At 36.1% G+C, this 13262-nt stretch overlaps 1 protein-coding gene across 6 annotated transcripts in view; it reads right to left on the bottom strand.

Annotated features, from left to right (window-relative positions):
• Positions 1–13262, bottom strand: part of adamts3 (ADAM metallopeptidase with thrombospondin type 1 motif, 3) — a 74229-nt gene that overhangs the window by 10843 nt on the left and 50124 nt on the right. For 3 of the 6 annotated variants that reach the window (XM_066710623.1, XM_066710628.1, XM_066710624.1), the window contains 6 exons: positions 12157–12280; positions 7456–7539; positions 6955–7035; positions 3144–3307; positions 770–929; positions 125–257 (listed from right to left, as the gene is read on the bottom strand). In XM_066710623.1, the coding sequence (XP_066566720.1) occupies positions 125–257; positions 770–929; positions 3144–3307; positions 6955–7035; positions 7456–7539; positions 12157–12280 (746 nt within the window). The remainder of the gene's footprint in view (positions 1–124; positions 258–769; positions 930–3143; positions 3308–6954; positions 7036–7455; positions 7540–12156; positions 12281–13262) is intronic. The other 3 variants (XM_066710626.1, XM_066710627.1, XM_066710625.1) reach the window with 2 other exon arrangements.

The raw sequence follows: 13262 nt of genomic DNA, 5'->3' as shown, positions 1-13262 counted from the left end.
AAAAAAGCAGGGTATCACTTTGTTCTAACAGAGCAAGTCTATTGTAATTTAAGTATAAAAAAAACCTCAATGATAATATACTCAAGATCGTTTTTACTTTTCCTTAAATAATTTCCATACTTACTGTGGCTCCGAACAATCTTGCAAATTACACATTCTGCGAATGGGTTTGGGCTTTTTGCTCGCTTCACAGTAGCTGCGATGAAGCATCTTACTGTCTCCCTTTTTACGGCATCCATATTTAGTGTATTGAAAGCCTTGAAATACATAAAAGAACAGATTTAATTGGAACCTCACCAAAAAGAGATCAAAATAAAAAGTGTTGTAATGTGATAACATTAGGACATTTAACATGTCAAAAACTGAATGTATTTTGACACTTATTTTCTTTTCTTTTGCACTATTTAACATTCATTCTAAAATCAGAGAATCCAAAAGGACATTTTCAAATACTGTTGTTCAAAAAGCTGACTTTTTCACTGTATACGCTCAGAATTCTAAGCAGGAGGCTCTGTCATAGAAATAACAATTTTGACAGGTTAAAAGTTAGTCCTGGATTTCAGGATCTGAAATGTCAGGAGACCTGAGCTGTGAGCTATCCTCCGATCTCACTGTCGAGAGTGAAGCTTCAAAATGAGCTAAACATACACAAGGACACAGCATCAGAAACCAATCGAGGGAGCGAGAATGCAAATTGTAATATTCTAGATTGTGTGGTAGAGGTAGCTTTAAGACCTTAATAACTACGCAGGAGTGGAAAACACATTACCTCCAGCACATGGTCTCGAACACTGGGACCAGCTTTTCAGTGCCCACTCATACGCGTCTTCCTGGATTACATTGTTACTGCTGATTGTAGGTACAGAGTCTTCATGTATGATGTATCTGTACGTCAGTGTAGATCTCGTCTCATTATCTCGAGGTATGATCTTAAGGCAGGAATATGAAAGTGATGTTCAGAGCACAGCATCTCAACTAGAGAAGTTGCAAACATTAAAAGGAGGGTAGAAAAAAGTTGTTTTAAAAAAATTAAATGCATACATGGAAAACTAACAGAGTAATCTGTTTCCCATTGACCTGTCAATGTATCCCTGTATTTCAAACCATTCTGGTAGCTTTGGAGATGAATCCATTATCATTAAAGAGGTATATGCAAATCTCAATAGAAATCTATTTGCCATAGAAAGCAAATCGTATTGAATAAAACAATTACCCAAATCCCATGGACTTAGAAAGGGGCACTGATGTCAATGAATTGTAATGTGAGCGAAGAAATAAGAAGCTGTGGTATTCATCTCAGTCTTTTCAATTAAACCGAGGATACCTGGTTGTGAAGGCTATTGGCTGCTTTCTGTGTGTTAATTTGGCTCTTTGAGCTGAAAAACAGCAGCATAATTTTGTTTCAATCAGCGCCTTGTGGAATTAAACAAAGAAACCAATTCTTCTGGTAGTTATGGAAATGTATTATTCAAAGGGCCAGGTTTATAGGTTCAGTGTCTTGGTCTTTATCAAAAGTACAAACCATATTCATGGGATTATACATATTTATTTCCCTACATAATTAAAATAGCCTGACAAAAATAATTAATACATACAACTGAAAAAAAAGAGGTGGAGGGGGGATACAATAATTTAAACAATGCAATTCCATCATCAAACAGATATTTTACTCTTCCCATGAAACTGTAAATAATCAAATAATTACATCTTTACATTTTTACTTGCAAACAATTTGCCAATCCCACTGAGACCCACAATACTGTATTCCAACCAGCTTATGAAAACAAAGATTTTTATATATCAGAGTTTTACCAACTTGAACTTAAATGGTATATGTGGTATTTTTAATTGTTTTGCGATAATAGATTCTAGATTTAGTCATTTTCTCTGTGGGTTTTTGTTGTGAGGTCATATTCAATTTGTCTTAAATCAGCATCTCTACATGTATGGCAGCCATTCCATTCCATTCATATTTTTATTTGGAATTTAGGAGAAATGTTGTCAGTAGTTTATAGAATAAAACAAAAATGTTCATTTTACCCAAACACATACATATAAATAGTAAAACTGATAATTTTGCAATGGTCTTTTTTCCAGAGCTGTACGTATATGTATTTTATATCTCCTGTCATTAAGTGTTCAACAACAGCCGAAAGGACAGAAAATATCTGCCAATTTTATGTGACAAGTGACACCTGTCAACTCTAATATTAAATAATATTAAACCCTTTTTGATTGCCCATTTTATAGAATGAAAAAAAAATGTAATATGCATAGGATCGCACATTTTTAAGAACCCTAAACTAATATATTTATGCTTGTATGATTTAGATTTTAAACCTTAATAGTTTACTATAAAATATTTAACAGAACTCTGAACCCATTTCAGTATATATATATATATATATATATATTTTCAATTCTAGTTAAAACCATTATTTGTGAATTTGTTTTTCTAGTAATACTCTCAGATTTTAAAAACCTCATAATAAGATAAATAATATCTGTCAGTCTTGGTTTTAATGCTCTGCCATGTGTTTGGATTCTGTAGTACAATAGATTAACAAACCTCACAGACACTCTCGAGACATTGATGGCAGCTCTATGTGAACAATAATGCATTTCAGGCAGTTAATTTTTCAAAATTCATTTAAATTCTTACCTATTACTGTAAACTGCATAAAAAAATGTTCCTTCACACATGATTATTGATCAAATTATAGGTTCCTGCTGCAATCCTGGTTCCCTTAAGGGGATCAATAGCTATTACCCACAATTTCCCCACTCCTTAACACAGAGCTGCTCCTGTCATATTATGCTAAAGTTCAATAAGAACATCGGCCCCTCTGGCTCTTAAACCCTACACTGCTCTCACACTTCAGTGGGAATGGCTATTGATCTCACACTGCTAAAACACTTAGGCCTATAGCTTATTTACAGATATGTTTTGTCTCCCTGATTTTGCCTTCTTCCTTCTCCATCTCCAAATAAAAACCATAATTGCAAAACATTTGGCGAATCCACAACCACTCTCAATATTCTAAGCAAATGTAAATTGCAACGGGACATTTTATGATTCACCTGTAGCCATTTGCAAACCTTCATTAATTAACAAACAAAAGGGATTTAAAAAGCGACGTTACCAAAATGATCACCGCGTCGTGCAGGGGTCCCTCAGTGTGCAGCGTCTCGATGTCGTCGTCTATGCTGTAGTCCCACTCCACTCCCAGGTCAATAAAGGTCTTCGATTTGGTGTCCTCTCCTTTGCCGTTCAGAATATAATGCCCTGTAGCTTGATTCTTGATCGCTGAAAGCAATGATAAGTTAGAAGGCATCTTTCACAGTTTAATTTAGGATGCAACCTTTCTGGATAAGCATGCACTTGTTAGGATATACTATTTGATGTTGCTGCTTTGTTTTGCTCAATTAAAAGCTTTTATTCTTTTAAAGGGAGGAATCCAATTTTCAAATTGAATCCTTTCAAACAAAATGAATAGACTATTAGAACTAAAAAAAACTAAAAAAAGTCTTCAATAGAAAAATTATAATAATTGGTATGATCTTTTAATGGGATCTCTTTTTTTTTTTTTTACCACTTATCACTTATACATCCTAGGGTGGAAATATCCTATCTCAGTTATTTAATTTTTGTGTTTCATGACTGTACATATGTTTACGGCAGGGGTTTTCAAACCGGTCCTGGAGTACCCCCTGCCCTGCTGGTTTTTGTTCCAACCTAGGTTTTAATTACTTAATTGAATGGTATATTGCTTTATGTCAATTAAGGATTCAATTAAGCAATTAAGACCTCAGTTGGAACAAAAACCAGCAGGGCAGGGGGTACTCCAGGACCGGTTTGAAAACCCCTGGTTTAGGGTGACCAGATGTGATGGGACACAAAAGTCAGGAGTTTCGAAATTTTCACAAGTTCCGACCGTCCAATTATTTTGATCGATTGAATTTATGTGTATATACACTTTATTTGTGGGCTTCTCAGAAAATGTAGATAAACTTAAATCACAAGATATAGAGAGTGTAAATATTCAACTGAAAATGTGCATCTTAGAAATTGTTTATGAATGTGATTGTTAAAAACGAGTGCATTGCTCTAATATCAGTAACTGTATATGTACAGGAGTTTAATAAGGCATTTCACAGAGTCTACTTTCTACTAAGGTACAGATTGGCTTGCTTAAAATCTATAGACAACACTAGAACATCTACAAAAGCTGCAGCAGTGCAAAGAGATTGACCCCATCTTGCCATCGAGTTGTTAGTGAGATTCAGCTAATCTGACAATTCAATATTTTATTACACACTACACAATATTTAGTGTGTTTTTTGCTCAACACAAGTGTATATAGGCACTGGTATAAAGCTATATACACCATTTAATAAAGCGTGTGAATTAAGTCCCTAAAAACAGTTCTCATTATTTTTTTTTTAATACAATGAACATGGGGGGGGGGGGGGGGTCTCATTCAGACAGTCACAGATTGGATTTCTTTGCAGATAGGCTTGTTTTGTTCAGAACCACCTAACGATTAATCCAGTATGTATTATTTGATGTTCTATCAAACACAGAGCAGTTCAGATCCAAATATGTAAATTTGATTTCCATCTTGACATTTTGAACTCTCTACGGGTGTGTATTGCTTCTACTAAAACGTGGATGGTCTTGTTTTGATCAGTAGACTGTTTGGTTCCAGAATGTCATAATTGTCAATATTTTCTGAGATTTTGTATTCCTACTCAAACCAAGTATCCCCCCACCCCCCATTTCAGAATGCAGAGGGGGAGTGTAACTGTGGGGGGTGGGTATAAAAAACTGTTTTCACATCAGAGAATGCTTCACATTGTTAGAAAGCTGGGAGTCTCAGCTTTCATGGGATACCAAACACTTGGCAAACAAAGCAACAGTGAAGAGTACACATGGGGTTAAAGAGAAGCACAGGGAATTGGTTTCTTAAGGGTTTAAATTTTGTTAAAACGATTCCATGATTTATTTTTTATCTCCAATTGTTTATTTGTTCTATGCTTTAATTTCAGAGTACATTACGACTTTCAATAAAAACTGGAAAAATGTAGGTGTTCTAAAACTTTCAACCGGTAGTGTGTGTGTGTGTGTGTGTGTGTGTGTATATATATATATATATATATATAATGGTAATTATTATTATTAGTAGTATATGCGTTAATAAATGCAAGACAAACAAATCAAACATGATGTGTTCCTGTCAAGTTCACTGTGCTATCAGTTTAATTGTTGTAAAATGCCTGTAATTTCCACAGTAATTTGACTATGATTGTATTTAAAAACTGCAGTATTATTCTGATCACTTTGACAGTGCATTTATGCTTTTCACATATTAATAGATAGTGTTTTTTGAGGAATGACCGTAAAACTGCCAGTTAATAATTTCAAAATAATGAGGTGCAGTTCCTATTCTTCAGATAAAGGTTCAGGAGACTATATATGCATGCAAATGTATTTTATGCAAAACAGTCAATCCTTTACACTTAGGCTTTTTCATACAACTAACCACCTAAAAGCTATAGGGAACAGAAACAGGTTAATTTAAACTTCCTTCATCAAGGGGCATTAAGATAATGGGCTGGGGATTATGAAAAGAAAAAGGCAGTTAATTTAGATTGTTAGATGTGTCACGCTGGGGAAGGCTATTGTGCAGTTGTTTGTCCCTTGAGAAGAAACACAAATGGCCAGAGAATCAATTGAACATTCTGCCTGCATAAATATATATGTAACTATCTTTTTTTTAAACATAACTACAATGGCAAAATGGGAGCACTAATTCTCTGGAAGATATGCACTTCCCTCATGGCTAATCCCATGGGAAAAGAGAACACTAGGGTTGTACAATTGTTGTACAATTAAGGTTAATATGTAATGATGCAGTGATCAACATTTACAGAATTTTTTTCATTTATTTTAATTGCATTTTAAAATAATATATTACAGACCTTGATATGTCTTGCAAAGTGTACATTTACAGTAAAGCTAGACAGACATAGATATCACACCCAATGAAAGGGACATGGGATACTCTTATATGAACCTTTATTCTGGGTCACTCTGTGGCACAGTTTCTTTCTGTGTCACTTCATCTGTAGAGCAAAGGCAGCTGAAAATTTGACGAGCAGCATAATTGTGGTTCTATTGATCTGGATGTGAAATTAAAGTCCTGTGCTCTCTGTAGATTATAGTAAGCAGTTAACACTGATTGCAGCATGTTGATTATGTTTCACAGTAGTTTGCCATGTCCTTCCAAATTCAGACAAATGAAAACTTAAAATAATCAGGACCACTCATCTCAAATATATAATTATAAAATGACACTATTAAATAAGTCCTTGATCCTGCTATATACGTTGTATTGCTGATACTGAAAAATCAAATCTGACAAACTCAGCCAGTGGGCAAAGACGTCTGGAAGTAATGATGGACATCCTCACACCTCAGTGGTTATCGCTTTCGTAAGCTCAAAACTTACTCATAAACCTTCAGGTGATAAAGTGAAGGACGAAATAGTGAGTAATCACTTGCATACAGACTTTTTGTTGTTGTAATTTCCTGCTTATTGAAATTAAGACTAAGGGGAAATTGTGTACGTTTTTATTGACTGAGATTTGAAGGGCCTACCTTGTGCTCTTGGCTCTTTACCCTTTAATGTATATATTTGTATGTATATTCTTTCTAGTTAAATCACAAAGTATTTAGTAATAGTTTGATTATTTAACTGCTGAGCATTGTTAACTGTGGTTTAAAATGTATGTAGTACAATCTTTTTATTTTTTATTTTCTGTTCTTTACTTACCTCCATTTGTTTAGTTTACTAAGAAGTAACCCACTTAAACCCACCCTGCCTCTAACAATCTCTCAAGACACGGTTCCTTCGAAGGGAAGGGAAGCACCTCTCACTTGATCTCACTTACCAAGAATTTGAGGAGAAGCCTCGTGTTCTTGGATGATCACATGTCTAGCACCAGGTGGGATGTCAAACATCTTAAGGTAACCTTTGCACATGTTTTGATCAGCGATGAAATCGAAAGTTTGAAAAAAAATAAATAAATAACAGAAGCGGTTAGTACAGCAGCAAACACACACATTTCTTGCAGAAGTGGACATCACTCTACTTAGAAGGCATTTGCACTATTTGCTACCAGTTTTGAGCGAGCCTAGGGAAACTAGCAAGGCTGCAAAAGAAAACGGAATTGTTATATGAGGCAAAAGTTTCAGTCCTTCTTAAACCATTATTGTTCAGTTGTTTTATTCTACACTCATTACTCATTTGTGTTAGTCACAATATGATCAGGCAGAATGAATGAAACCTTTGCCAGTTTAGAAAACAAATATAAAAAGGCAAGTGAAACTGCAAAATAGCCTTCTGTTCTACTACATTGATGTCCATTCTTCTGCAAACTGCTATAACTCACCAATAATATTTCTAGAATCCTCTGTTTCATTCAGAGACACATTTCGAGCCCCTTTAGGTATTGAGAATGCTCCTCTTGTCTTCCCTTCAAATAAAATTGATTAATTAGTTCTGGATAATAACTTATTTTTCATTGACTACAGTTGGCAGATCAATCAGTCTTGTTTGTATTTTAGTTCTTTTAGAAAACAGAAAGGAAATAGAACATGTATTTTTCAGCTGAGTTAACCTGAGATAATGTTCCCCATTCACAGGAGTGTGTTCATCCATATTAATAGTAATTAAGTTTGAAAGAATGTGACAAAATTATGTGTCTCTATGTAATTTGGACAAGTACACACATGCAGCACATAGTGGTCTCTGGGCAATTGCATTAACCTGGGCAGTATTATAAAGGGATCCCCAGATCCTTACTTTCAAATAAACACAGAGATCAAAACCAAAGGTCAACAATGGAAATTAATCTAAATTCTGGACTGAGAACAGGAAGAACATATTTGCTAATGGTTGTAGGTGAACAGATCAAACTGTCAAGATATGCAGTTCATGCTGAGTCACTGGCAGAATTCAGCAATACTCCCAATTGATTACTAACAACTGTTTGAAAAGCATGGGCCAAATGATTTCTCATCTGTAAAATTGTTCATTTTCCCAAGTAACTGTAATAGGCATAGAGGACTTGATTACCTTTGGCTTCACCTAATAATTCTACAGGAGTAAAACCAAAACCATTATAAATAAAAATTGTCAATAACATAGAGCTTTGATTGGAAATTAAATTATTTGTACCAGTATAAAAGCAGCCATTTGGGGCAGCCATTTAAGATGATTTAATAAATATGTATGTTTCTGCTACTATTTCCCAGTGACCCTTGCATTCCATACCTCAAATTCCCAGTCAATTATAACTTCCACTGGCCACACAAAGGGAAATTACTGCACAGAATTGTATTGTCCATCTCTGATCCAAATCTTTTATTGCAATTCAGAGCAGTAGTACCATCCAGAAATGCCCTCTTGAGAATATGTGCATCCAGCCATGATATGCATTAAGTTTTGCAAGGTTATTATTATTACAATTATCATCATTAACATCTTAGATGCATTTTATAGGACTACTTAAAATCTGCAGAAATTAATCATTCAGAAACTCAGCTAAAAAATAACCAATGAATAAGAAAAATGTACACATTCTATTAATATATAGTAGCTAGCACTCCTAATGTATTTATTTTACAATGTAATACAAATGTAAGATTATTAGGTACAGTGAGGGAAAAAAGTATTTGATCCCCTGCTGATTTTGTACGTTTGCCCACTGACAAAGAAATGATCAGTCTATAATTTTAATGGTAGGTGTATTTTAACAGTGAGAGACAGAATAACAACAAAATCCAGAAAAACGCATTTCAAAAAAGTTATAAATTGATTTGCATGTTAATGAGGGAAATAAGTATTTGACCCCTTCGACTTACTTGGCGGCAAAACCCTTGTTGGCAATCACAGAGGTCAGACGTTTCTTGTAGTCGGCCACCAGGTTTGCACACATCTCAGGAGGGATTTTGTCCCACTCCTCTTTGCAGATCCTCTCCAAATCATTAAGGTTTCGAGGCTGACGTTTGGCAACTAGAACCTTCAGCTCCCTCCACAGATTTTCTATGGGATTAAGGTCTGGAGACTGGCTAGGCCACTCCAGGACCTTAATGTGCTTCTTCTTGAGCCACTCCTTTGTTGCCTTGGCTGTGTGTTTTGGGTCATTGTCATGCTGGAATACCCATCCACGACCCATTTTCAATGCCCTGGCTGAGGGAAGGAGGTTCTCACCCAAGATTTGACGGTAAATGGCCCTGTCCATCGTCCCTTTGATGCGGTGCAGTTGTCCTGTCCCCTTAGCAGAAAAACACCCCCAAAGCATAATGTTTCCACCTCCATGTTTGACGGTGGGGATGGTGTTCTTGGGGTCATTCCTCCTCCTCCAAACACGGCGAGTTGAGTTGATGCCAAAGAGCTTGATTTTGGTCTCATCTGACCACAACACTCACCCAGTTCTCCTCTGAATCATTCAGATGTTCATTGGCAAACTTCAGACGGTCTTGTACATGTGCTTTCTTGAGCAGGGGGACCTTCCGGGTGCTGCAGGATTTCAGTCCTTCACGGTGTAGTGTGTTACCAATTGTTTTCTTGGTGACTATGGTCCCAGCTGCCTTGAGATCATTAACAAGATCCTCCCGTGTAGTTCTGGGCTGATTCCTCACGGTTCTCATGATCATTGAAACTCCACAAGGTGAGATCTTGCATGGAGCCCCAGACCGAGGGAGACTGACAGTTATTTTGTGTTTCTTCCATTTGCGAATAATCGCACCAACTGTTGTCACCTTCTCACCAAGCTGCTTGGCGATGGTCTTGTAGCCCATTCCAGCCTTGTGTAGGTCTACAGTCTTGTCCCTGACATCCTTGGACAGCTCTTTGGTCTTGGCCATGGTGGAGAGTTTTGAATCTGATTGATTGATTGCTTCTGTGGACAGGTGTCTTTTATACAGGTAACGAGCTGAGATTAGGAGCACTCCCTTTAAGAGAGTGCTCCTAATCTCAGCTCGTTACCTGTATAAAATACACCTGGGAGCCAGAAATCTTTCAGATTGATAGGGGATCAAATACTTATTTCAGTTATTAACATGCAAATCAATTTATAACTTTTTTGAAATGCGTTTTTCTGGATTTTGTTGTTGTTATTCTGTTTCTCACTGTTAAAATACACCTACCATTAAAATTATAGACTGATCAATTCTTTGTCAGTGGGCAAACGTACAAAGTCAGCAGGGGATCAAATACTTTTTTCCCTCACTGTAGTAGTAGTAGTAGTAATCGGGAATAGTAGTCAATGAAACACAAGACATTAATATAAGGGGGAATAAAAAGTTAATAGCAGGTAATACTGGATACTTGCAGGTTTTGTTTTCCAACAAATGGATTTCTTTTTGGCATCTCTTGCTTAACTTTTTTCCTGTTAAAAAAGACAGTTAGAATGAAAAGTAACTACTGAAGCGTTGCTGCAGTCATATACTTTTTGTGTTGTATAACAACAGCTCTGTAATTCACACACAGCACCTATTGTCTGAGAGGATATTTCACAGTTGTTTGCACGCTCCTGCAGTTAATGTTAAGTAACAGACATTTGCCAAAAGGAAATCACCTCTTAAAACATCATTTCACGTGCAGCTGGTATACTGAACAACACACACGCAAACATTCAAATGGTTTTCTCCAACTGCAGTCTGCTTTAGATCAACCAAGCTGATCCATCTTCAAACTATGTACTTGTATGTAGTATAAAGTGATATTGTTCAGTATACTTGGAAATATCCATTTACCAGGAGGACGCAAATGGGAGGGAAAATCTGCAAACATTTACCCAGAGAACATCACAGTTCTGGGAGCTTCACACAATAAATCCCACACTCGATCTTTAGGAGTACTCACTGCTCAGTCTTCCCATTGTTAGTGCAGATTCTGTTTTGGGAGAATAATGCTGGATAAAATAGCCCTCCAGCCAAATCACAGTTAACTGTTGACATGATGTTTTCTTGCTTTAAAGTTGCAACACTTCATTAATTTTAATAAGCAGCTGCGTAACAAATCTGAAACACTTATCATACTGAGTAATTGGTAGTGAAAAAGTCTCCCAAAGTCAGAGTCCTGGAACATTTAATTATGGCTTAGACAAAATGTGTTTGTCTTAATTTTATGATGTTTTGTGAGTGAATCATGTGGAGCTTAACTTAACTTAACTTAACTGTAGTTTAATATATATTACAGAAAGTTTCTTTAAATGCAAAACATAGTTGGATCTCGTGGATCTCGTGATAGTTTTGATGTGAATGTGCATAATGTAATCAACAAAGAGACTGTTACGTTTTACTCAAATTTGCATTTAAAAAAGTTTTAAATACACGTACCCATAATGCTTGATTGCAGCTGTGAAACGTCACTCACTATTTACGGAGTGAAAAACCTTAGGGGACCCTGGCCATTTAAATTCTATGATTAGCATTGTAAATGTTGAAAGTTGTATTGGGTTCTTTCACAACAGAACAATGCATATATATTTTAGAGGTTGAAAAATAAGGGTGAAAAATAAGCATCGCTGTAAATATACATGCAGATGTAAACTTCCCCTACACAAATAGTGAAAAAATTGTGATGATGCATAGACTGTTCAAGCCTTTCAGCTCTCTCAGCTATTTATGTATCTCCCTCCTGCTAAACTGAACAGCAGTCAGGAAGATGAAGAACATTTAACATCTATCTCTGCTTGTTTTGTGTTTTGAAAATCCATAATGACCAGTTTCCCATTCATGGACAAAGGCGCTATGCTATGTAGTTACACACACTACCCGCCCACTTAATTAATCTCCAGAAGCTTTCAGAAAAGCAGAAGGGAAATTATTAAACACTTAACATGTATTTAGCAGTAAGCAGTGTTTGACGTTAAGCCTTATTTATACCACTGTATACATGTACACGCACAAATCTGCATATGGTTCCCTGACATTGCCTCCCCAAAAGGTCAGTAAGGAATGTTAGCATGCTACGGTCTTCGGATTTTAGAAACATCATTTAAAAAAAAAAAAAAAAAATCCATTTAAATTATATATAATAACACATGACTATTTAAAGAAAGTATTGTTGTATTGCGCCCTACCGGCTTTCTTTGGCGTGCGGGTGAATGTCCCCTTGACAGTTCTGCAGTGAGAGTTATCTCCTCCACAGACACCGCACTTATCTTCCACTTTGTTGGATCCAATCTCTCTGTCACAACCCACTTTCTGAGACAAGAACACAGGAGGGAAAACGTGCGTTAATGAAGAGTTATTCCTTCTTGCAGTAAACGTATTCAATAAATCTTCATACATCGTACAGTATTTACATTGGCTAGCCTCCTTGTCTGAAAACACATCTTTGCATGTATTAATAAAGATAAATGAGTCTAGCCATAACATTGAAGCATACAAGTTCATATACCTCGAGAGATGCATCCCTCATTATTACTGAAATAGCTGAGCACTAAAAGGGAAATGTCTTAATGGTTTCACAGTTGCATCACCAAATTTCCTATACTTTACACTTCAAAAGCATACAATGCATTACCCAGTCTAAGGTTCAAAATTTGTTTCATGTATTTTGATGCACTTCCACTGACGTAATTATTGAGTTTGGCTTTCCTTTCTGTGAGTATGTCTGTCAACTGCCATTATCGTTTGTTTTTCTGATGATCTGAAGGTAAGCCTATACAGCAATGTGGCGAAAACTGTGAGAAATAGTACAAGATGTATAGATTCCAGTGCATTGCCAGATATCTACTGCATCCACGCTTGCGTTCTGGTGCAAGACAGAGCAGGGGAGTTTAGATAGATATACACACTTTGGAAACTCATCGAAGTACAGTATGACCTTAAAAGTAGATTTAGATACCATTTCAAGTAACCAGTAAATAAATGATACATAAACAGGGCTTATATGACACTATTCATAATTTAAAAAAAAAAAGATTCTACATGGTTTAGAAACCTGGAGAGTCTTGTAAAAATGCCTGTATATAATGCCATTCTGCACAGGAGGAAAATAATAACCATAAGGTTCTGTATCAGTATTTGTTTTACTCCTCATTGGAAAAGACTCATTTGGATGAATGGTATTAGAATAAACTCTTTCTATACTATAAACCCAAAACAATTGAACAGTGTCATTGTCAAGATGCCATCAGGATTATCACTGTGCCCTTTGTCACTTTCCTCTCATGTACTTTCA

This window comes from Amia ocellicauda, chromosome 8 (genome assembly GCF_036373705.1).
Source record: "Amia ocellicauda isolate fAmiCal2 chromosome 8, fAmiCal2.hap1, whole genome shotgun sequence".
Taxonomy (NCBI): Eukaryota; Metazoa; Chordata; class Actinopteri; order Amiiformes; family Amiidae; genus Amia; species Amia ocellicauda.
Note: the sequence above shows the minus strand (reverse complement) of the source record. Positions and strands in the feature narration are given on the sequence as shown.